The following is a 25,286-nucleotide window of genomic DNA, read 5'->3' on the forward strand; positions in this document are numbered from 1 at the left end:
CCACCTCATTCCCTACCTCCCACCTACCCACCTACCGCATCCCACCCAACATATCCCTTCCCCTAAGTCCCCCTACACCCCTTTACCTACCAATGTAACTCCCTTGTCTCTCTTCTATTCCCCTTCTTCTACCTCCCCTACCCCCTTTCCTTCCTGATATTCACCCTCCCCTCCCCCGTGGCTGTAAGGGGGGGCTGAGGAGTTCCATTGTGACACGAGGGGCAATTAAATACCTGTGGGCCAGCACCTTCCCTGTCTCCCACACCCGCCGCACCACCCGTCTCCCTCAACTCTCTGGCCCACACCACTCGTGTGTGTGTGTGTGTGTGTGTGTGTGTGTGTGTGTGTGTGTGTGTGTGTGTGTGTGTGTGTGTGTGTGTGTGTGTGTGTGATTCTTCGTTCTGTAGCGTGTGGTGTGTAGTGTGTGTTTATGGTATGTGGCCTGTGATTAGTGTGGCATGTATTATGTATGTGTGACATGTGGTTGGTGTGGTGTGTGTTATGTGCGTGTGTGTGAGGTCTGTGACTAGTGAGGTGTGTAGTATGTGTGGTGTGTGGCTGTTGTGTGGTGATGTGTGGTGTTTATCAGAAAGCTTATGATTAACTACGCCACTGAAATATAATACCCTAATATAATAAATTTCGTTTACTGTGAGAATTTTAATGTGTAGGTATATCTCATCCAAAGCTTACCACCTTCCCTATACCACTATGGAAGAGAATCCAACCTCACCCAGTCCAACAGCCATATTAATACTCCTCCTTTTATCCCAACCATTGACTAATATGGCGATCATCGAGTCAAGTGTTGTATCATCCCGTATTTCACCTTCTTGGCCGTGTGCTTTGTGGTTTATAATCAAACTTACGGTCAATTCCGTGTAACTAAGGAAAGGAGCACCAAGAAGACTCCAATGTCTCCTGCTCTTTCTGCATTTAAAAAAAAAAAAAAAAGGTATTTACGAGAGGGATATTAATGCAGTGATAGACAAGGGAAGGAGAAGGCAGATTCTTCCCCTCCCTCTCTTTCTTCTTACATAATCAAACTGTTGATGCGACGGAAAAATTAATACCAGGATAGACAAAGAAATAAAGAGTGCAGCATTTTCCCGCCGCTTCATTCTCCGTGCGAAAACAAATCTTAGTTACGAGAGGAGAATTATCGTAAGTTATTGTGCGAATCTCAGGCCGGGTCGCGCCTCCTGCCACACTTAACTCCTGACATTTATTTTTATAGCCAATTTTAATAGGACATTAATTTCAACTGGCTTTCTAATGGGTGGATAAAATAGCGTTGGAAGCAGTAGTAAATGGGAGTGTCCTGGTCAGATGAGGCTGTTGTTGCTGATGCTTGAGTCTAAGATTGTAGTGTTGGTGTTTGTTTTGTTGTATAAGTATATCTATCTATCTGTCTGCCTCTTTCCTTCGATTCAGCCATTTATATATCTCTGTCCTTCCATCCACCTCTCTCTCTCTCTCTCTCTCTCTCTCTCTCTCTCTCTCTCTCTCTCTCTTCGTATGAATTAATGTATCCATCCATTTCTCTGCCTCTGTCAGAACTTTTGACTACTTATTTATATATATATTTATCTATTTATTTATATTTCTGTTTGTCTTTATATACCTCTCCAACCACTGATGTCTTTCTATTTATTCCTCCAGTCATCCCTTTCTCTGCCTACCAGTATCTAACTACCTAATGATTCATCCACCTGCTCACCTGTTTACTTGCTGGCCTATGCAACTACTCTCGCCTGTTCATGTAAGTGTCAGTTCCAGTTGACGTTCTCAGAACTCGAGGAATCTCAGCTATCTTTGTTCTTCTAATACCAGCCAACTTGATTCAGTTTCGGAGAGGAATTCCGTCATATGAAGGTTAATAAGTCCTCATTAGCCTTTTCAGGAAATGACAGACTTAAACGATTATATTCTTGCTACCACCATCAGGTTCTGCTTGGATATGGTTTTCCATTTTAAAGAAATATTTCTTCAAAACCCCTGACATGACACGGAAAAATTAAAAATTATAATTTTTGTAACAAACGGCCGATTTTATTCAGGGAAGGAGTGAGCTTCCATGGAGTAAGGGTTAGGCTAAGCCTGTTTGGCGGAGAGCGAGTGGCCGCCTCGTTAGGGCAGCTGGGGTCAGGGGACACTGAGATTGTGAGACAGAGACTTAGCCATATCTTGGCCAGATACTAGGTATATTTGTAGGGGCGTCTTACGGACATGTTAGAGGCGTCTTGGGGATATAATTTATCAACATCCAAGAGGCATCTTAGAAACGTCGTAGGAGCACCTTAGTGACATTTCAGGAACATTGCAGAGGCATCTTACGGACATCATATAAGGATCTTAGGAATATCCTGAGGGGACGTTTTAGGACATCCCAGGGGCATATTAGGGGCTGACAGAATAGCTGACCCTGAGTGTTAATTGAATACGAACTGAAAGACCCGATTAGTTAGACCTTTTGAGGTTTAACCATAACTCAGTTCCAAACCAAACCAAACTAGACCAAACATAACCAAACCTCACGTTACGTCAGTGGACGACGGGACCTCCTTCAGATAAAGAGGTATGTTTAGAAAGTGTTGTGGTACGTTCAATGGCTGATAAGCTGGCCAAGAGGTGATGGAATGTGCAGTGTTGAAGGATGTGCTGTCGTTTGTACGGTGAGTTGAAGATTCTGGATGTGTGTAGTAAGTGCTGGAGTGTAAGTAGGAAGCGTACATAAATCTGAGTGTGTGTAGAGAGGGTTGTGGAGTATGTAAATGTTGCTGAGTATAAGTAAGCATTGGCAGGGAGTGTTAAAAAATCTGGATGTATGTAGTTAATGTTGGAGCATAATTATGTAGGGTGTGTAAAGGAGATTCTGGATATGTGTAGAGAGAGGAGATTCTGGAGTGTGTAAAAGGTGCTCTAGATCTCCCCAGCTCTCACATTACACTTTACGGCTTGTTTGTTCAGCTGGGCCTCTGACTGGAATCCACAATGGCTCGCTTTTTGTCCGCTTTTACGGCGTCTATGAATATTTATGTCTGGATGTCGGCCAGTAGTTGAGCCCTTTGCATTTTTTCTCGGCAGACTGGAGTAATTATGTTATCATACGGATGGAGGCCCAAAATTCCCTAACTGTTTTATGGCCACGAGAAAGAGAGTATAGTGCAAAGGAAGAATAGTGATTCTTTTAATGGGAAGACGTGATTGTTTTAGTGGAGCATACTGTGAGGGAGAATAGTGATCGTTATAATGTCTAGATGTGACTGTTTTACTGGGGTATATTGTGAGGGAGAGTAGCGATTGTTTTAATGGTAGGTTGTGACTCTCTTTTGACTGTAAAGTTCTGTTGTACAGACATGCTAAATCTGTTCTTGCTCCCATGATATATTCTGTCTGTTCTAAATGTAAGTTCTTATTCTTTCCTAACCAGTTTCTCTGAGTTTAATCTCTGTTCTGGCAAACCAAATGTTGAAATTGGCTGAGTTGTTCTGCCTGCATATTCTGCCAAAGTTTCTGTTTGCCGGTATACAGTCTGTTCTACCGATACTGTCTGGTTGTTGTAGCGGTATATCCTCTCCGTTCTGCTCTGCTGATATACTGTCGGTGTTCTGAGACTGTGTTTAGAGTCACAGTGCCGTGACCACTCGAATGGATGAATTTATACCCACAGACTGAAATAATTTTCAGTGGGAAGATACGGCAGCGTCAGCACGGTTTGGTCTTTTGGGCTCTACAACATGCCGAAACTATTGTTTAAAAAATATAATTATTGGGAATACCATACAAGTAATATCATTTTCGAGGCTGCATGGACCTGTGACTCAGCTATGGTAAGCCGGTAAACTTAAAGTATATTACTAGTCTATTCCTCTCGGCTGCACTGCTTCGCTGAAAAATCTCCAGTTACTTTTTAGGGAACAAATCCTACGCGCATGAGAGGCCATCACTCTGACACATACGTTCTAACTACTACCTCACCAGGCACCTAAGCAACATGCAGTCTCAGTAGGTGGGTATAATTAATCTGTTCCTGATTATGTTTTCTCAGCATGTTCATCGTCTTAAATTCTCTTGCTCTTGCTGTTCTTCCAGTATGTTCAGCATTTTACGTTCTCTCGGTCTTATTGTTCTCCGAGTATGTTCAGCGTCTTAGGTGCTCTCGTTCTTATTGTTCTCCCGGTATGTTCAGCAACTTAGGGTCTCTCGTTCTTGTTCTCCCGGTATGTTCAGAGCCTTGAGCTGCCTCGTTCTTGTTGTTCTGCAAGTGCGTTCAGCCTATTACACTGGCTACTTCTTGCTGGTGAGGGAAGAATGCGGTCACTTGTGGCTGTCAACGCTACCCGGAAAATGAAGCGAAATAAATAATGAAGCAAAAACCAAGATATTTATACTTTCTCATCAGGGTGACCACTGGGCGGGAACAAGATAACCGCTGTGGCTTTGAGCTGACCTTTGACCCTCTGGATGCGCAACTGCCCTCGGTTTGAATAAAATCGTCTGGCATTAGCCTGAGGAAAGTCCTGCATCTTAGTGTGTTATTAGCAGGGAAAGGGTTAAATGAGCAGCTCTTAATTCCTTCACTGTTTGGATTTCTTTTAGTCTGAATAAAGTAGTATGAATTCAACCCCAGTGCGTCCATACCAGCCCAATGGTTATCTGAGATTGATGTTAAGAAAAATCATCATCACCATCATCATCCAATCCTCTGTTGCCCCATGACCAGCGTAGGAACCCGGGGCTAGAGTAGATGGTCCTGACATTTAGGGTGAGAGTGACCAACCTCACTCATCCCTGAGCGGCATTATGTAAGCAATCAACCCCAACCACCCCTTGAATATAAACCTGCTTACGCTAAATGCGACTGGAGCGCCTTATTTACCCACTAAACCACCAGGCGCCATAATTTGGTTATATGGTTACCATCCAGCGTAGTAAATGGTTTCCTGGTGTACAGAAAACCAATTGGTTTGTCACTCAGTGTAAAGTCAACCGTAGACAGAAGGAAGAGGAAAGAATGAAGGAAAGAAAGACAGAAGAGGAAGGAAGGAAAGAAGGAAGGAAGAGAGAAAAGGTCAATCACCCGAGAGAAGCACTACATCGAGTGAGTGGATGGTAAGAGCCCCCACCTACTACATACACTGTGTGTGTGTGTGTGTGTGTGTGTGTGTGTGTGTGTGTGTGTGTGTGTGTAGGGTGGTGGAGTACGTGTAAAGGGTAGCAAGATGTCAATAAAGACTGATGAGGTGTGCTGAGGTGCGTAAGGTGTGTGCCGTGGGGAAGAGATGCAACTGGAAGGAAGGAAAGAAGGAAGAAGGAAAGACGTGGACTGAGGAAGGCAGTCGAGAAGATCAAAGGAAAGATCAGACACGAAGACAGGAAGGAAGCTTGGTGGCAAAAACAGAGATAGGAAGGCAGGGACGAGAGCAGTGATCCAGGTAGGTAAGTATGCAGGTTGGTAAGTCGGTAGGGAGGATGGAAGTGGTAAAGGACTAGTTGGTAGGTAGAAGTTGAATCGGTGTGTAGGTAGGGAGGAAGGTAGGTAGGTGGGTAGTCAGGCAGGCATTCTGGGGAGTAGGAAGGTAGTCAGGCAAACAGGTAGGAAACAAAGGAGCTTGAAGACTGAGACAGATAAGTTATAAAACAGGAGGGAAGGCAGAAACGAGTGGGAGAGTAGGAGGGTTGTGGCTGGGCAGGCAGGAAGGGACAGACCAGCTATAATGGAAAGCAGACAAGTGAATAGAGGAAAAGTAAACACATAAGAATAAGAATAGGAACGTTCACTTACACAGACCCATTTAAATGTCCCGAGAAGCGATTATCTTAATATTGAGGAAGCCAGCGGGGTGTTGGGATCGGAGGAGGTTAGTGATGAAGGAAGGTTTCGCCACTTCACTGTTATGTGGCCTTTTATATTTTATTCTTGCTATACCTAAATAGTTATATTTATCTCGGGGGAGAGTTTTCGAACTGGAAGAGTTAAGTATGGAATTCTTTAAATCCTTCACTACTATTTCTCTCCTAACTTAAACCAAAAGTCACCTGATATGAAAAAAAAAAAAAAAAAACAGAAAAAGACGACGCAATACTGAGGCGATTAAATAAATAATAATATTAGTTTTTTCGATACTGCGGGCGGGGTTTGATACCTTTACTGAAACTGAAAGAGACTAGTTTTATGCGACTGGGAGGCAGAGCACAATAGGTACGTCGAAGTTAAAAGTAATCTACTTTAATATTTTCGCTTTTATAGATACAGTCGTATATATCATCCATTTTACCACCCGACTGCCTTGTTTTTTAGGCCTGAGAAATTTAATTAATTGGGCCTTTAGCTGACTCTTCAGAAAACATTAAAGGGAAAAATAAAAAGGATTATATATATATATATATATATATATATATATATATATATGGTCGAAATGGATGGATATGTGCGGAGTCTCACATGGGAAGGGCACCAAGCCGTTTAGCTTGATGGTCGACGTAATGACTCAATCTTACAGGTGTATAAGACGCGCAAGAAAAAAAAAAAATATGAAGATGGTTTTTCTCGGTGAGGTGGAGCCAGGATTTCATTGGTTTGGATGATGTGTGGATAATTTTGTGGGCCATTTCGCTGAACATGCTGTTTGATGTTCTCCTGTTGTGTTTGTCTCTTTTTTCTTTTCTGGACCCTACCTCACGCCATCTTCTAAGTGAGTATTACGGTTGGGATGATGAAGATAAAAACAACAGGACATCATTGGTGACGGAGGGGAAAAGATCAACGTCAAAGAAGAAGAGGGAAAACCAGAAATCAAAGGGAATAGATATACGAGTACTGTTAAGTCAGAAGAAGGAATAATGGTGACAAAAGCAGGAAAACCAGAAAGGGTCGCAAGCGAAAGATTTGTAAAGAGAAAAACCGAGAAAAAGTAAGACTAATTGAGAGCGTACAGAAACAAGTCACGAGAGAAAAAGATTAAAGTAGAAATGAGAAAGTGGATGGGACTTTTTCTTTTTTTTTTCTTTTTTTTTCCTTGCCTTCATTCTTACTTCCTTCACACAATTTTATTAAGCTGGAGGAGTCTTGTGGTGAAAGGTATAATGAAGCCCGTTGTATATTAAATCCATTGAATAAAAAAATATCTCAAGCTGAACAAAGGCGTCAGAGAATTAAAAAAAAAAAATAAAAAAAAGTCACCCATTTAGGAGGTTAGAAGCAATACGTGGAGGAAAGAGGGAGTGAAGTAAGGAGAATGATAAAATGAGTGGAATGCGACGAGAAAATAACGAGTGAAAAACAGTGCGGAAAGGACAATGACAGCAATGAGAACAAGAGGGAAAGAAAATGAATATAACCAGAAGACAAAAGGAAAGAGGGAGTTGTCAAGAGGATCATCAGTAGAAAAATAGAATTGCGACGAGATATGAATCAAGGAGTGAAAAAGAGTGAATAATGAGAGAAAAAGACAATAGCAAGAAGGAGGAAAGAGAAGGGGAGGGGGCCATGAACGCGGAGAGAAAGACCTGATGCGTAACAAGGGACGTGAGGAAGCCTAGGCAAGTCATCCCGAAATATGACCTAATAGAAAACGGATCAGCAATGAGGAGGAGAGAGGGAGGAGGAGGAGAGAGGGAAGGGAGGTGGAAGGGATGGGAGAGGCAAGTCGGAGGATGTGGAAGGAAAGAGGCTGGGAGAGGGAGGGAAAAGGAGGGAAGGGGGGAAGGGACAAGAAGTGGGAGAAAAATGGAGAGAGCGAAAGGGAGAATGGGGGAGTAAAGAGGAGACCGAAAGGACAGAGGGAGAGAAACTGTGAGAGAAAGGAAGAGCGGTGGTGAAGGATAGAGGGGAAGGGAGAGAGAGCAGGAGGAAGGGAGTTCTCGGAGGAGGATTAGGAGGAGAGGGATGGGAGAAAAAGAGGAGAATGGAGCGACGTTAAAGACTTGCGAACATTAATTCAGGAATAATTGAAAACGTGGTATGAGAGAGAGAGAGAGAGAGAGAGAGATGGCAGCCTCAGTAGACTGTGGGAAAACATGATGACCTGCAGTGTTCTCTCTCTCTCTCTCTCTCTCTCTCTCTCTCTCTCAAACACACACACTCACACACACGCACACACACACACACACACACACACACACACACACACACACACACAGCCAACTCTCTCTCTCTCTCTCTCTCTTGTTATTCTTACTCAGAGTTCATTGTCACCGTCAGATCTTTACCTACTTCGACACAGCATCGTGAGCGCAGTGAAAATACATTACGAGCCGCTAAGACGAATTGCCTGAATGAGTCACTCGCTTCCATGGGAGGTTTTATGATTTTGGCCTGTTTGTTTACGTGAGAGAGAGAGAGAGAGAGAGAGAGAGAGAGAGAGAGAGAGAGACGTATACCCCTGTTACATATCACCCTGTTACTTAATCTACCATCACCCATACCCTCTCTACAATTCCACCCAGGCAGTGCACAGGACCGGATGTAGGAGCGAGTTTCTATAATTCTCTTATCTTGATCCAGATATTCGTCCTTTACCAGCTTATTTCGCGTAGTTCAGTGGCCAAAAAAGTCAATGCTACAGCTCTGAATCCTGTCCATAGCACTTCATCACCAGCATCATGTTCTAGTGTTAATCTACTGTTGCAGCTCAACATTCAAGAGGAAGGGATGACAATTTTGGGCCAAGTTTAAGTAAAAAGAATAAAGTTGGCCTCAGAGATTTCTCAGCTGCCCTCATCAGCGACTTCTTCTGCACATTAACGCCTTACCATCTTTTAGTACGTTACTGACACAAATTTTCCCGGTACTAAAAACACACAAACAGTATAAGGCATAATACCGGTAATAATCACAGTATAGAAGGCATAATAAATCGGAACAGAAAAGGCACTACGAAGCCTACAAAGCCACTTGGAATTGGGATCATTAACAGTACATTTTCCTGGTCTTGGTTGTGACAAATTCCACCGCACTCATCCACAGCGTAAGGCCATGAATCACCTCCACCCGACACACTCACGCCACATCCACCCCACTCCACTCTTACTCTCTAGTAGTAATGAATCCTCGCCGCCACTACACTACACCATACTGCATTACTCTGCACTATAGGCTGCTGCTAACCCTATCCTATCCTGTCTTAAACTAGGCTACATTATACTACACTACATTACACTACAGTATAGCACTGCATTAAATTACACTGCCCATCCTATCATACACCCATTCATGCTACACCACACTACACTACCTTATTTACCGTCCCACCTATCCGACCCCATCCTACACTTGACTACACTACACTACACTACACCACACTACGCTACACTATGATACACTACATTACATTACGATACACTACACAGCCCTCCCTACATTACACTGCAGTACACCACAAGGCCCTCCCTATTCTACACTGCGCCACTCTACACTCACTACACTACACTACATTACACATGCCTTGTCACTCCAAAAGGCAGCTCTGATATTACAAACATCTCGCTAACCTTCACGATACCTTGGAAGAGAGAGAAAGAGAGAGAGAGAGAGAGAGAGAGAGAGAGAGAGAATCATCCGGACAGAGTATAATCATCTAGAACAGAGGGTAGTCGAACACCCATGACCATGTAATGTGGACAAAAAGGCTCTGAGACAACAACTGCCAAACCGGGACAAAAACTGTGTCCAAAGATCCATTAGGACTCTACCCACCCCGCCCAGACCCCCACCCCCACCCTACCCCTAATCCGACCCCGACTTGCCCCTCCCCGCCTCGCACCACTCCCCCAGCTCCACCCCGCCTAACCTCGGGGCTGCAGTGGCCTGGGGACGAAATAATGACGAGAGCTGGGGGAATATGGGGAAGGGAGGCAGAAAAGGAGTTTTAAAATAAGGGGAAGAGGGGATAATAGTTACGGCGTATTGAGATGGGGGAGTGAAACATATTATGGTGGAGGGGAGATACGGTTAGGGGGCATTTCCATTGGCTGGGAGCATACTGAGATATTATCCTGACCTCCACAGGATGATTAAATTCAGCTGGGGGAAGTACTTCAGCCTTAATTCTTTCACATGATGAGGTCCCTCATACGATAAATACCTCATCTAGCATTAAAGCAGAATAAATGCGAATTAAAAAAAAAAATGATTTAAGGAGTAAATAAAAATGATTTTTTAATGGCAAAGTAGGATCGGGATTTTCCCATAACTGAATAACATCACTTGGTTGCAGCCTGAACTAAAGGGGCACTCAGAGGGGCGCATCTCTTCGACAGGGGCAATGTAATTTCCGGATAGGTCCCAAAAGTTAATCGCTTGTTCCCTGGGTCATGGGTTATCTACCCCACCAAATCTGGTCCAAATCTCTCTTTTAGTTACTGAGTAATCTTGCTAACAGACAAACAAACAAACAAACGAACAAACAAACACGGATGAAAACATACTCTCCTTGTCGGAGAGAATGAAAGGATAAAGTCCTTCTCTTCTCCTCAGAAAAAGGGACAAGTTAAGGGGGACGGGGTTAAGGGAGCACTGAGGTAGCTGGGACGAGAAAAGGAGGCCTTAAGGTAGGAAGGGCAGGGCAGGGGAGCATTTAAGTATAGGGTAGTTACGATAATGGTCACGGTGATTGCCAACCCTTCCTGGCTATGGGCTCTCTCCGGTGTAATATTCAGGCTAACACCTGACAGTTTTATTCAGCCGATGGAAATTTTAGTTGTCAGAGTCAATAAAGGACCTCGGTGATGATACTTAGGCTGAAACGACTTTGCTCGACCAAGGGATATCCTGACTGTCACTGAAAAAAACGAGCATTAACATTTGTGTTTCTGTGGACGCATTCACTTTAATTTCATGCAGATACAAAATGAGACAGTCAGGCAGACAAAAAGACATCTGAGGAAATACAAAAATGAATGTTATTTGGAGACATTCTGATGGGGACAAGTAAATGAACATTACGGGTATACCTTGATGAGGACACAATGCATGAAATAAGCCTGATGAGGGGACTCGTAACAGGCACTAATAATTACAACAAAATTAGCCTTACATGGGGACACATGAGGGAGACACGAAAAGAACCCTCTACTCGTGGATATTTGATATTTTAAAAATGAGCCTTATGCGAGGATAAATGATGTCCAAATGTCTATGAACCAGTCGGGGGGATACATTATGGACACTTAACACATGAAAATGAGCCTTATATATGAATACTTGAAGGAGCACCCTGGCTGGGGCACGAAAATTTGTCTTAGACAGGGACATCTGATGGGACATAAATAAACCCTATACGCTGGGACACATAACCGAAAATGAATCTAATGCGGGGACACCTCACTGGCATTAATTACATGATATTAAGCTTACAGTACTCGGGGACACCTCTGGGGACACAAACTTGAACCCTATAGGGATGGTCATTTAATTCGTAAAAATGAGCCTTATGCAGGGACACTTGGTGGGGACAGGTTGATGGGGACAGGAGAGCACTACTACCATCAGGACAGTGTTGACACAGCCTGGCTCATCATCATTAACTGGACCACCACCACACCACCACCACCACCGCCACGCCACATCGCCGTATCCGCCTCAACACGCTCATCACCTGGGTTTACCGCTGGTGTTGACTGGTGTTGACTGGTGTTAGATGTGGTTTTGGTGTTGACTGGTGTAAGCTCTGGTCTTAATTATGCCAGTTTTGAATTGACTGATATCAGATTTGGTTCTGATGAGCTGTGTGGTGCTAGATGTGGTTAGGTGGTGTTGAGTGGTGTAAGATTTGGTCTTGCTCTATGCTGCTGTTCTGGCGTTGGTGGCAGCTGTGGTCTTGGTGCTGGTTTGTTGATTGGTGTTAGATGTAGTCCCGGTACTGGAACGCTGCTCTCACTGAGCAAAATCATTAGCTAAAGGTCTTCCACAGTTATTGTATTTTGCTGCTAATGTGTACTAGACTATTTACTTTTTGATTTATACTTAGAATAAGAAAAATGAAAAATTAGTCCTGAGCCTAATTTGCATACTCAGAATGACTAGTATCATTAGTTCAAGAGATATCATAATAAGCCTCAAGAGCCAACAGAATTTCCATGTTGGCATTAATAATTACTTACGGACGCTGGCCACTTGTACTAAACTATTATCCCTCCGGGACTAATTTCTTTCAACTATTACGTAATTCTAAGTTTACTAAGATTGCAATTTTCTGATCGGATAGATTTACTATGTTCCCTGTGTTGAGTGGTGGTAGTTGTGGTTTTGGAGTGTGATTGTGGAACTGTGAACAATAACCAGTTTGTGCTTGCCCCAGTGACGCCCGCCACTCAGCCAGCATCATGCCTGAGATTAATATCGGTAAATGAAATTGCCACAGTGTTCTCGTTACTAAGAATGGAAATAAAATGAAAAAATCGGCACTATTTTTTCCTTATCATTTCTTACGCTGATTTTCCTCTTTCAAATTTTTTTTTTTTTTTTGTCAAACAGAAATGGCGATATAGGAATATTGTGCAGTCTTGCTTCCTTGTCCTTCCTAATGATAATTTTCCTGTGTTGTTAAGAACCATTTGTACATAAAGAACAGACAACATGGGAGCATTGTTATATTCTACTACCTTCTTTCCTTGTCCTTCTTGCAAGACCGAATCTTTGTTACGATTGGGAACTGACAGTAAATTTCTCTCACCCACGTCTACTATATAGTTTCTTTGTGCATTCACGCCTGACAGTAAATTTCTTTATGCATTCACACGTAATAGGCAGTACGTTTCGTTGCACATTCTATTTCTAATATATGGTAAGTTTCTTTGTGCACCGATGTCCAACCCAGTTACATAACTATTACCGAAAGTGACCGAAAGTGACTGTCCCCTGCCTACCTCCCTATCTACGACACCGACCTTGCCAACACCGAGTTGTGCTGACGCAGCTCGAAGCTGGCCACGGAAACCAACCTCTCTCACTCCACCTCAATTTTCTAAAGTCTGGTAAACACAGCTCTCTGGTTATAAGGAGGTGGCTGATCATGTGTGTTACAAAGGTCGTGTGGGTAAATCATAGTACTTTATTATATATTTATACCTTTAAGATAAAAAATAAAAAGACGATGATAAGTGCTTTTTTTTTTTTTTTTTTTTTTCAGCGGTGTCAGGCCTGTGTCGTGCCCAGCCCAGCCCAGCCTGAGTTCAGAAGTAATAAGTGAACCGTTCATCAGCTGCGACAAAAACTCGGCCGCCTGTACAAGATTCGGTCGACTTTCTTATGCCCTGCCTTATGCTACTGGGGTGGATTCACAAGATACCTCACGATAATTTTCTTTCTCGTAGTTAAGACATGTTTCTTCGGAGGAACAAGAGAGAAAGGATGACTCTGCCTTCTCCCTTTTTTTGTCCTGCCTAACGATCATTTTCCCCTCGTGGCTAAGCTTTGTTTTTGCAGGAGAAACAAGAGAAATAGGAAGATGCTGTGGTTTTCGCTTCCTTGTCCATCCTGAAGGTATTTTTCCTCTTGCAACTAAGGTTTACAATAACAGGAAGAACAAGGGATTGGGAACGATTTTGCAGTTTTCTTTTCATTGTCTTTCCTGCAAAGTAAATCTTAGTTGCGACAGGAAAGTGATTGTAAGTCTGCTTCCATACACGACACGACCTCTGTCAGCCTCGGTTCCTTAGAGAGAGAGAGAGAGAGAGAGAGAGAGAGATGCGTGTCGACCTACTTCCTTCAATACGATGATATCTTCTGACTTTATTCTGGTTACCTACGACCGGAGTGACGGAGCTAAGAAAAACTCTGAAGACACACACACACACACACACACACACACACACACACACACACACACACACACACACACACACACACAAATGCATTCAGAACCTTCACTACGATAATGATCATTTTATCGCTTTTGCCACCACAAGACAATTTGACTAAACTCGGAAAGGACCTCTCGCAGTGACAATTAAGACTCATGCAGCACCTCTTCCTTACTGATTAATTTTTTACACAATACACCGTAATGCTCCCTTTTGTGTTGTTTATGTCTTTCATAAGGACATCATCTGCATAAAAAAGCATGCATGAGAATGGGTGTGGTAGTGGGGTGGATGTCAAAAGTAGGTGTGACAGAGGTGGCAGGAAGGAACAGAGCTGGTGCGGTAAAGGTGCAGACGTGAGATTTGTGTGGTGGGGTGCGTGTGTAAGGGTGGTAAGCAGTGAGGAGGAGGGGGAGAATAGTAGAGGGTGGTAGCTAGGGAGGGGTTGGGGAAAGATGGGAGTAGTGCGTTGAAAGCAGAGGGAAGGGGTGCCTGTGTAGGACAGTGTAGTAGGGAAGGTAGCCAGGAAACGATGTTAGGAATGGTTGTGTGGAGAATGGAGGAGAGAGATGCTTGGAGAGAGGAGGGGAAGTGTGTGTGGAGAGTGGAAGGGAGGTGTGTGTGGAGAGTGGAGGGAAGGTGTGTGTGGGGAGTGAAGGGGAGGGGTGGGTAAAGAGTGAAGGGGAGGGGTGGGTAGTAAGTGTAGTGGAGGGGTGCGTGGAGAGTGGAGGGAGGGATGCGTGTGTAGCAGCCGTACTTCACCCACCAAGCACTCCGCCGGCCCCGTCGCTACAGCTCATTGATGAAGCCAGTTTAGCGGGTATGTTGTGAGCACCAGTCCGGGAGTCCAGTTAGCCAGCACCATCCCCCACTTTACTGCCAGCCAGGGTCGTGGTGAGCCCATTCCAGTAATTGTTAATACCAGTCTGATTAATTTCTCTCGGTGGAATTATAGAGCTGGCGACTGGCTCGGAACCTGTTCTCTGCTACACCAGGCGGCCCGGGTTTGCCTCACTCACTCACCACAACAAATGGTTTTATAGCGGTTTGGTAGGATGGAATTAACCCCCGGTAGCTTCAGTCAGTCTGGGGAATAAATTGTATCATGTCAGGACCGTGCGAGGAGCTGAGGGAGTCGTGATCAAACCCTGGGATCCAAATGGCCGCCTTGGAGAAGTCACAGGGGTAGCTGGCATTGTCGACGTGCAGATGGTGTGGCGAGGGAGCCAGGTACAGTGTTCAAAGTATGAAAGAATTTGTAATTCTTAGAGAAGCTGAAGGCTCAAATGGCATCATCAGGGCAGCTGGGGACTGAATTGGCGCCGCTATGGTAGATACAGGGTCGTTAAGGCAGTTTGGGCCTTAAGAGCTAGTCTGAATGAATAACTAAGAGCAACCGCAACAATGGTTATTGAAGGGGAATAATGACAGGCAGTATGGTGGTGATGACAGGTGCTGTGGTGGTGATGACAGATCCTGTTTTGGTGATGACAGGTGTTGTTGTGGTGATGACAGGTGCTGTGGTGGTGATGACAGGTGCTGTGGTGGTGATGACAGGTACTGTGGTGGTGATGACAGATGCTGTGGATACACCAATCACCAACAGCCTCAAGATGATTTTAGCTAACTTAGGGAAGACCTCTTAGTGATAGGGTTAATGGAGGAGGGTGGGCACGGGAGAGTGATGGCCGTTTTGGTGATGACGGTGGTGTGGTTATGGTGATGACAGATGCTGTGGAAATACCAAATAATTAAGCACTATATCGGGGGAGGCAAAATAACACCTCCGCTAAGAGATTTGTAATTTTGTCTCGAGGACGCAGAGGTCTAGGACGCCTGATCATAGGGGAACTCGTGTTTACGCTCGAATTTATGGGGACTCTTGCCTCCACGCCTGTGCTGGTGGTGGTGGGAGTTGTGGGAGTGCGAGTAGTGGTGGTGGGGGTAGTAGTGAGAATAGTATGAATGGAGGTGGGAGTAATAGTATTGGGAGTGATGGTAATAATGGGGGTAGATTGGCTGTGATAATAGTAGTGGTGGTTGTAGCAGTGTGAGTGGCAGTAATACCAGTGATAAGAAGGACCTACGAGTGGTTGTTGGTGGTGGAGAAAGCGATGGGCTAGTAGTGGTGGTAGGAGCAGTGGTAAACGTGAGGACAGAAATTATGGCATAGGTTGTGATATTGGTAGTGGTGGTAGTAGTGGTTGCTTTTGCCTGCACGCCTCACTCTGCTCTCCGCGGTGATAGTAGTGATGGTGATAGGGTTGTGGTAGAGGTATTTTTGGAAGATAATGCAGATTCTTGTCTCCACCTCTCTCTCTCTCTCTCTCTCTCTCTCTCTCTCTCTCTCTCTCTCTCTCTCTCTCATCTTCCCCGTCTTCCTTCACTCTGCCTATCCTTCTCATTCACGATCCTTCCCCACTTCTTCCCATGCTCTCTCCGTGCTCGCATTCCTTGCTAGTTCGCTCCGTTTGTTCTCAGCCCCTGCTCCTCCCTTGGTACCATGCTCCTTCCCTGCTCTGTGCATACCCCAGGCCCCTGCTACCCTCACCCTCCCCTGCTCTGCCTCTTTCTCCAAACACTTGGAACCATTTCCCTACCCTGCTCTGCCTTTGCCTCACTAGCCCTTTCCACCCTGCCCCCAAGCCCCTGCCATCCCCGATTCACCCCTGCCGTTCCTTGCGTGAGTGCGGGCCGCCCTGAAGAGAGCGGCAGGGACCTCAGGGCTGGGACGCTAACTGGTATTACTTATAATTGTTGTGGCCGAGACAATAAAGCGAGGGAGAGGAGCTCATCTACTCTGCCCTAGCCACCACCACCATCACTGTCACCAGTACTCCCCTAGCTCTCTCCATCACCAGTTACTGATTGCAGTAAAGTGGTGACATTCAAAAATAGCTGGGATAAGTATCCCGCTTCAAATCCCCAGCTAAACGCTTTCATGACTGAATAATAATGAAAGCTGTGTTTCTCTGTCTTTGATCGTGATGAAACTATAGCAGGGAAATACTATGTAGGTAATGATAATTGTAGTTTACTGACACTTGTTATGTACAGATATAGTACGACGGAATACAGTTTACCACTTTTCAGTCTTTCCTATGAAAATTCCATGTCAGCTTTTCCATGCTGCATGGTGGTCCTTCTCACTTTTTTCCTGCAGCTTCGACTGGAGGGTTTGGTGGGTGGGGGAGAGCCTTCTTGCTTTACTATTCTTATTTTCAACTTGTAGAATTAGATATCATAGTGATAGTCTTCTCTGTAATAAACAACCTCGAAATGACCATTAGGTCTGTTGCTGTTTGCTTTCCTTTGTACTCCTTTGTACTTTGCACCACCATCGCTGTCACCAACACTCTCCTCATTCTCTCCACCACCACCACCACCATTATTATCACCAACACCCACATCTTCCTCTTCACCATTACTACCACTAACACCCGCCTTCTTCTCTCTAGCACCATCACTCACCCTACTCTCCACCACCACATCACCAGCACCTATCTCATTCTCTCCATTGCCAGCATCATCACTGACACCACCCCTATCACCACCACCTATCTCTTTCTTTCTGTTTCCTTCTGCCACTGACTTCATCCACCTACTTCCCACCACCATCACCGCCGCTGCCACCACCGCCGCCACTGCCACCGCCACCGCCACTTACCTCGTTCTCTTTGCCAATACCACATTCTAATCCGCTTTGTTCACCACCATCCACATCTTCCATTGTCACCACTACAGTTTCCACCATCATCACCACCACCCACACATCAATATCCAATTTGCTGTCTCCACTACAACCACCACAGTCCGCATCGTTTTCATCACCACTCATCACCATTATCATCACCACCACCACCGCCACCACCACCTTCCATTCCTCTCTCTCTGCACCACTGTCATCCACCTAATTTTCCTACATCACTGCACCACCAGTACCACCACTACCACTACTACCACCGTCACTGTCTCTATTTCTGCTCTCTCCACCACTGCTGTACCATCCTCTCCATCATTCACCACTATTACATATTCAGCACACACTCATTTACTACAAGAACTCTTAAATAATTACTCTTACTGCCAGTAGCAACTGTTCTATCACTGCCTTAGATACTGAAACAGAGAGAGAGAGAGAGAGAGAGAGAGAGAAGGGTTGCAGTGATGTTATCTAACCACATAAAGCAAGGTACATGACTGCCTTCTAAAACTTCCTTCAATCTCTGCCTAGTTGCGTGACCCCTGACAACCCGGCAGACAACCTAGCAGACATGGATGAGATTCTCAAAATAACTTATGATAATTCTGCCTCTCGTAACTAAGTTTTTTTTTTTTTTTCTGCAAGAAGAACAAGAGACATGGGGAGATTTTCCGCCCTCCTTTTCCTGTCTTTCCTGACGATAATGTTTCTCTCGTAACTAAGATTTGTTTATGAAGGAAGAACGAGAGATATGGATATTGCACTCTCCTTTCCTTCTCCTTCCTGCAAAACCAGATCTCAGCCACATCTCGGAATTGATTGTAAGTTTGCTGGAGAGTCTTTTTTTTTTTGCTCTTCCTTCAAAACAAAATGCTATTCACGGTAAAGAACTGGTTTTTAGTTTGTTTACAAATCTCCTTCCCATGTTCTGTCTTCAAAAGCAGATCTCAGCTTCAACAGGGAATTAATCGTAGGTTTAGTATCTCTTATTTTCCCTTCCTTCAAAATATACTGTATCTTAGCATCGACAGAGGATTAATCGTAAGTATATGAATCGACGTTTTGACCATTTCTGGAGACTATATGAACGTCCGTGTGCCACGTCGGCCTCCAGGATGTGCTACTCAACATACACCAACACTTCACGCTTCCATCACTGTCATAAGTTGCTATTAAGGTAAACAACTTTATCGTGTGCATAATCGCTGCTCTGTCAACTTGGATTTCGAGTGTGAATATAATCTGCCTCTTAAACTTTTTTTTTTTTTTTTTTTTTTTTTTTTTTGAGAAGAGGCATAATTTCTTATGGGAATGGCTACTGTGTTAGTCCGGCGACACACACACACACACACACACACACACACACACACACACACACACACACACACACACACACACACACACACACACACACACACACACACCATCTTCCAATATTATGCTCTCTCTCTCTCTCTCTCAACCAGCACAGACGTCAATGAACATCGCTGGACAGTAATTAAATAGTATGCAGAAAGAGTGAATGTGATAATTCGGTTCACTGTCGCCTACCTACATTGTCCCCCACCCACACACTGCTAATGAAAGCAGTGTTGTTCACCACAATGGCGGGGTTGCACATTGCCTTCCTGCGTGGCGTAATCACATCGCTCCTCAGCCTGGATAATAACACTGACGCTGCCTATGACCACCGCTTGCACAGTCGCCATTGTATCAGTCTGCTACCTGGTTTTTACCTGGAGAGAATACTTAAGTCGGACCCTAACATTAATGGGATTAATTAAGATCATCTTTGACCCTCTGTTTTCTGTCTCTGAGGAAAATCGTCTCGTATTAGCTGGATAAAAGCACCCTAGTGCGTCTGTAGCTGCGAAAGATTTAAAATAGTTTACTTGAATACTTGAAGAAAGTAGCAGCCGACATGTGACTGAAATAATTCACCTCTTCACGACAGTGACTGCTTTTGTACTGTGTTCTTGCTACCAACAAGCGATTTTAATCAGTTTAGGTGAGACTTCTGGTTGTGAAGGGGGTTAGAAACAAACTCCATTAACTCCTTTTCCTCTTGTTGTAACCGAATAAGATCGTCTGCAATACACAGAATTAGATAAAGAAGGCATCACCGAGGCGAAAAGGTTAAGGTTTCTCTGTGTGTATTTATCTCTCTTACCTCGCCGGGATGGTTTGCTCAAGACAGGTACTGAGATAAGGTATGCCAGGAGCCATATTATTCTGGGTTTAGGAGGCTCCCCATCACCTCTTGATTACCAGCTTAGTTTTGCATATGCCATGTTAATATTCAGCTGATTTTTATTCAAACCATGTCGATGTTAACCGGATATCAATGACACAAAAGGTGATGCTAAGTTATTGTGTGCAAAATAAACAAGTGAGGAAATGGTGCTGGGGAGCTTCCGTAAACCACGGAAATAGATTAGATCACTCACAACCCGGAGTACTAATGAAATTATTATTATTATTATTATTATTATTATTATTTACTACTACTACTACTACTACTACTACTTTCATTTTGTCCGCAGAGATTTTAAAACTGCCTATTCAGCGACCGTCCCCATGCAGGGACAAGATAACAGAAATTGTTGAACATCTGGGGGTCTTTTTGTAGCGGTCTCCCCTCGCAGGATGCGGCATCAGGCAACAGCAAGAGTTTAAACCCACGGGTACCTTGTTAACGGCCTCTTAACTCAGCTGGTGTGGGTGCCTCATAATTTTTCCGCCACAGATTCTTCACTCGAACTCTAAAAGGCAGGAATGGCACAGAATGGGGTTTCTTACTTCATGAAATTTATTATATTATTCATGTGAGGCCGAGATCACCCAAGAAGGCAACTCTGAGGCCTTTCACTCACGTGCTGTGCTTCCCAATTGCTGACATAATTACTGATTCATTTCATTGCGATAAATAGCGAGATCGTGGTCAATGATATTCCAAAACCAGGTACAATTTAAACTACAACAGCCTCCTAACAAAGATTCAGATATGATAATCATTAGACAGATGCCGTGACACAGACGGTAGAGCAGAAATATTAATGGTATTCACATTATTATCTTACTCATTGGACAAAGATATCTCCTGCAAAGCACAGGCCAAATATAACACTCATCAGACAGGAATACTCTCCCATCAAGTTTTAAAGGAAATATTCCAGATAAGAGGCGAATAATAGTCTTAAAGAACAAATTAAACATGCAACAAATTGTTCACATATAATATTACTCGAGCAGAAATAGTTCCAAGGAGCAACAAATAACATTTAACAAAGATACTCTCAGGGAACTTTAAGATACGCATCGGAGTACAAAATTATTTCTTACAGAACATAAATCAAACTACTCCACACATAAAGCTCATCGAACAGTAATACCTTCCCGGAACTCTATATGCTCTGTATTTCTCGCCGAACAGAATTACCCTCTCAGAATTGCAAATATATTACACATGGGACATAAATACCCTCCCAGAACTCCAAATATATCATTTATCTCTCCTAAGGACATCAAACATATTACTCAGTACACAGAAACACCCTTTCACAATTTCAAATATATTTTTCAACCTGAAGGTAATATCAACTCAAAGCTCCAAACAAAATTATCATCAGACAGAAATCTCCACTCAGAACTCCAAGTATATGTCCCATCGGAAAGCAGTAACTTTCCACTTTCCCAGATATCCAAATATAAATTCATAATTCCTTTCGGATAAAAAATAGTCTCACAGAATTCCAAATATCACATCGAAATACTCCCACAAAGCATTAATAAATCACAAGAATGTAAACAACAGAGACCAAAACACTACTCACGTTTCTTCTTGGCCTCATCTGGGCTTGGTTGCTGCATGATGGTCTGGGGGTGAACCACTTGGTGTGAGGTGGGCGGCGCCGGGATGTCCATGGTAATCATCAAGAGGGAGTCGGCCACGCTCACTCACACTAGGGGGCGGCGCTCCTGAGGTAGGAATGTGTGGTTGTGGCCCAGGGTTGCAAGGCACACGATCACCCGCTCATCAACACCTGTGGCAAGAAGGGAATGATTGGTTGGCTGGTTGACATATTGACTGACAATAGGGCAGATAAACTCTGTGTGTGGAGGGGGAGGGGGAGCGCACAAGGTGAGCCGATCATAAGAATGGGCAGATTGGCTGGATGATTGACTGAATGATTGACCAATGAATGAAAACAGGTCTATAGAGTAATAAAAGATAGGATAATATTCTGCTGGTACACGTTCGTGACTAATCCTATCGGAAACATATACTTACACTAGTGCTACACAACATCCATATTATAAAGGCAGACTGTCTGCACGAATGACCCTCGCACAGTTGGTAAGCATAAATATAACCCTCAATCTACACACGGAGCTCTGGTGTCTTGCACGAAGATGTAAGTAATGCTGATCATTTTTATTTATATGCATTTACCCAAGTGCTACAATTGAATTGAAAAAAAGAAGGAAAGTGTGAGCAAATATCCAGGATAATTACTGTACTGGTGATATGGTGGGTAGTTACATGTGATATTGAGGCATGTTAATAGTGATATCCATGGTAGCTACAGGTGATAGTCTAGACTTGTTACAGGTTATATCTTTACCTAACATGCTTCCGAGTATCTAGGGAAAAAGAAAAACCTGAGCGTAGCGCACCTGATCTTGTTTCTTACCTCTGTACCTGATTCTACACTATATGTATGAGGTCTGTTGCAAAATCGGACCTCACTACTGAGGAACTGACAGATAGAATTAACCCGTTCCCTTGCTGGTCAAGTATTAAGTGATATGGTATGTATGTAATGAGAGCGGTGCCTGTGACAGCCGAACTGCTGCATGGACCATGTTTGTGTTAGATTCTGCATTGGCCGTTAGCATGAACAGACAGGGTGCCAACGCAGGTAACCATATGCAAGGTTATATTGCCAGCAACCACTATAAACGTCTGCCAAGGTTGCTTCGAACCCAGGAAAAAGGGTACACAGAGATTGGGAGGCGAAGAGGTACCAGTGAGGTACCAGAGAGTCTCTCCTACCCTCAGGTAAATCAGGTAAGGGAGACATGCTTTCTTAACTCTAAAAGCGAATGAAGACATTTTTCATATTACTTTTTGGTATGATCAGGAGATTTAATTTAGCTTAGGGGAACTTAACATAGTGAACCAGCCAGAAAAAGTCTCCATTAAGCCATTTACTACTATGAAGCTTTCTTTTATTTTTTAGTGCTGCTTTTCTGACGATATTTTTCAGCTCAGGAGAAGCATCACGTAATGAAGCGGTTAAAAGCGGCGAGCACCCGAGACTTGGATTGCTTTTATCGGCTGAGTTACACCCCACCGCTACACTCTTATACTTTTTTGCACTGCGTCCGTTGCGTGGGTGGGCGTGCGGTGCCTGCCTGCCTGTGGTGCTTCATCGGCGTGTCGTCCCTCACCGCGGAGACATCTTCACCACGACCACACTGCCTCCGTAACCCACCATCCCCACAGCACGTCCACCCCTCACCTTTGTTTTTGTCCACTCACTTTTTTCCCAATTACATTTTCTTACATCCTGTTACACTTCTCAATCCTTTATCTCCTTTTCATTTCTTTCTAATTCTTATCAGACTGTTTTGTTAGCTTACGGGAGCCTTCGTCCCTCTCAGGCAATGGGTTATTAAAGGGTATAGCTAAATACTTCATCTTGAAATCTGTCTCTAAAGTTGAATAAAATCGGCCGGAGCCAGTTGTGAAATCATATATATAACATCACCGTGTGGATAGGATTAATGACTGAATAATGAAAGCAACTTGATCCTTAATGTAGAAGCATAGCGTCGCCCTCATTGTTTACTCAGATACTTAAGCTGGCCACACAGGGGAGCACCATATGTTACCGACACTGTTTAGAACAATTTTGTGTTTGTCCTTGTAGATACTTTTTAATGTACCTATCCCACATGTCAGTTCCTGCTCTCCTCGTCCCAGTCTACTTTCCACGTCCCTAGTACTTCTTCTCCCTTGTTCTTAGCTTTTCTTATTGCAGGTATTTCTTTATCTGACTCTGAGTGTAGGCGAGCTAGACAGTCTGTTCCCAATGCGCAGCAGGTTTCTTACCGCACATTTCCAATTACATTCCTTTTCTCTTTTGCTCTTATCTGCTCTCTTTTCGTCGTCAAACATCTCTTGTCTCTCCTCGCTCCTGCCCATCTTTTCCCGCACACTCATTCCCTCCACTCCTCTTTCTCATTCTCACGCATTCTACCCTTACTCCCTCCCCTCCTCTTCCTTCCCCTATCACTCCCTTCGTCCCTTCCCACATCTCTTCACAGTAGTCCCTTTTCTCAAGCTCTCCTACCTTTCCTTTTTCACGCATCCTACCCCCTCCTCTCTCTCTCTCTCTCTCTCTCTCTCTCTCTCTCTCTCTCATCTTTCCCCTCCCTCTGCCAGTGTTTATCCATATCCCCCAACCCTGTTCTTCTCTGTCCCTCTTCCCCTCCTTTACGCTTCTCTTTTCTTCTCCCCCTCCCTTCCCCGCTCTGTTCACATGCTCTTTCTATCCCCCTTCCTCGTTTTCACGCATCCATTCCTTTTCCCCCTTCCCCTTTCTCTTCTTCCTCATGCTTTCCCCTCCCTTCTGTCTCTCCCTCCCTCTCCTACCCCTCTTACCCTTCCCCTACATCTTCCCGTTCCCTTCTCTTTCTCCTTCCCCTCTTCTTCTCATGTGTTCTACACTTCTATTTTGTCTCTCTCCTCCCTTAATCCACTCCCTTCCCTTCCCTATCCCATTCCTCACCCTATCTCTTCCCTCCCCCCATCCTTTTCCTCTCTTCCCCTCCATTGCCCCCTCCTTTCCACTCCCCTCCCTACCTCCTCCCTTCTCCTCACGACGTCTCAGCCCGGATAACTCAGGCAGGGGACTTGCTTGACCACATTATTTACATGACGTGAAGCGAGATTTACAGGAAGAGTTAAGATAAGAGTGAGATACAGGGATCACGAGCACAGCCGGCCACGCGCGCTCACAGCCTTCCTCCCCCTCCCCCCTCCACACATACACCCAGACTCTCTTGTGAGGATACAGACTGGGCGAATATCGGGAACTTTCTTTTATTTTCCCTTTGTCATCCCTTTATCTCTCCAACTGTCACTTTCTCCTTGAACCCTTTAGAGGTCAGGTACCTACTTAAGTAATTTATTCTGGTTACCGTTAGACAGTTTTAATCTGTTGAGAGAAACCCCAGCCCTCTGAAAGATTAATGAAGGGAGGGAAAATAAAAAAGATTAATACTCACAGCTCCATCCTCCTTAGATAATGTTCACAAGCAGTATATATATAGCAACACCTTCAATACGAAAAACTGCCGCTTATTCATGGTACCGCAGGACAGTATTTTTCAGCATATAAATGAGCTCTCGTACTAAAAGAATTAAGTATTTAAGACGCAGGGATTTCCTAACGCAGAACTGAATTGTCCAGCGATGTTCACAGTAAAATATTAATGTGTCATCATTCCTGATTGGGTCAATAACTGAAGATTTCGTACCTCCCAAAGATAATTCAACTCCTTTATTCATGCTACCACTAGACGATTTTATAGTTAAATAATTCTTGAACTGAAGGGGCTAGCAGCACTCTATATTATTCTCCCCACAACGAAAGGCATGTCCTAAGCTAAGTATATTTGGAAGTAGCAGAGAAAAAAAAGAAACACTAAAGGAAAGTAAGAATGAATATCCTTCCCTTTCGAGATACCTGGACATAGGGCGTTTAAA

The 25,286-nt window shown here is 44.1% G+C and overlaps 1 protein-coding gene across 5 annotated transcripts in view; it reads right to left on the bottom strand.

Moving 5' to 3' along the window:
- The window catches only part of LOC145401373 (uncharacterized), a 253,052-nt gene that overhangs the window by 163,128 nt on the left and 64,638 nt on the right, over nt 1-25,286 (bottom strand). For all 5 annotated transcript variants that reach the window (XM_080273703.1, XM_080273704.1, XM_080273700.1 and 2 more), the window contains exon 2: nt 21,343-21,552. In XM_080273703.1, the coding sequence (XP_080129829.1) occupies nt 21,343-21,442 (100 nt within the window). In that variant the 5' untranslated portion in view covers nt 21,443-21,552. The remainder of the gene's footprint in view (nt 1-21,342; nt 21,553-25,286) is intronic.

Source organism: Coenobita brevimanus, chromosome 55 (assembly GCF_032717465.1).
Source record: "Coenobita brevimanus isolate Jiangsu-jjx chromosome 55, ASM3271746v2, whole genome shotgun sequence".
NCBI classification, from domain to species: Eukaryota; Metazoa; Arthropoda; class Malacostraca; order Decapoda; family Coenobitidae; genus Coenobita; species Coenobita brevimanus.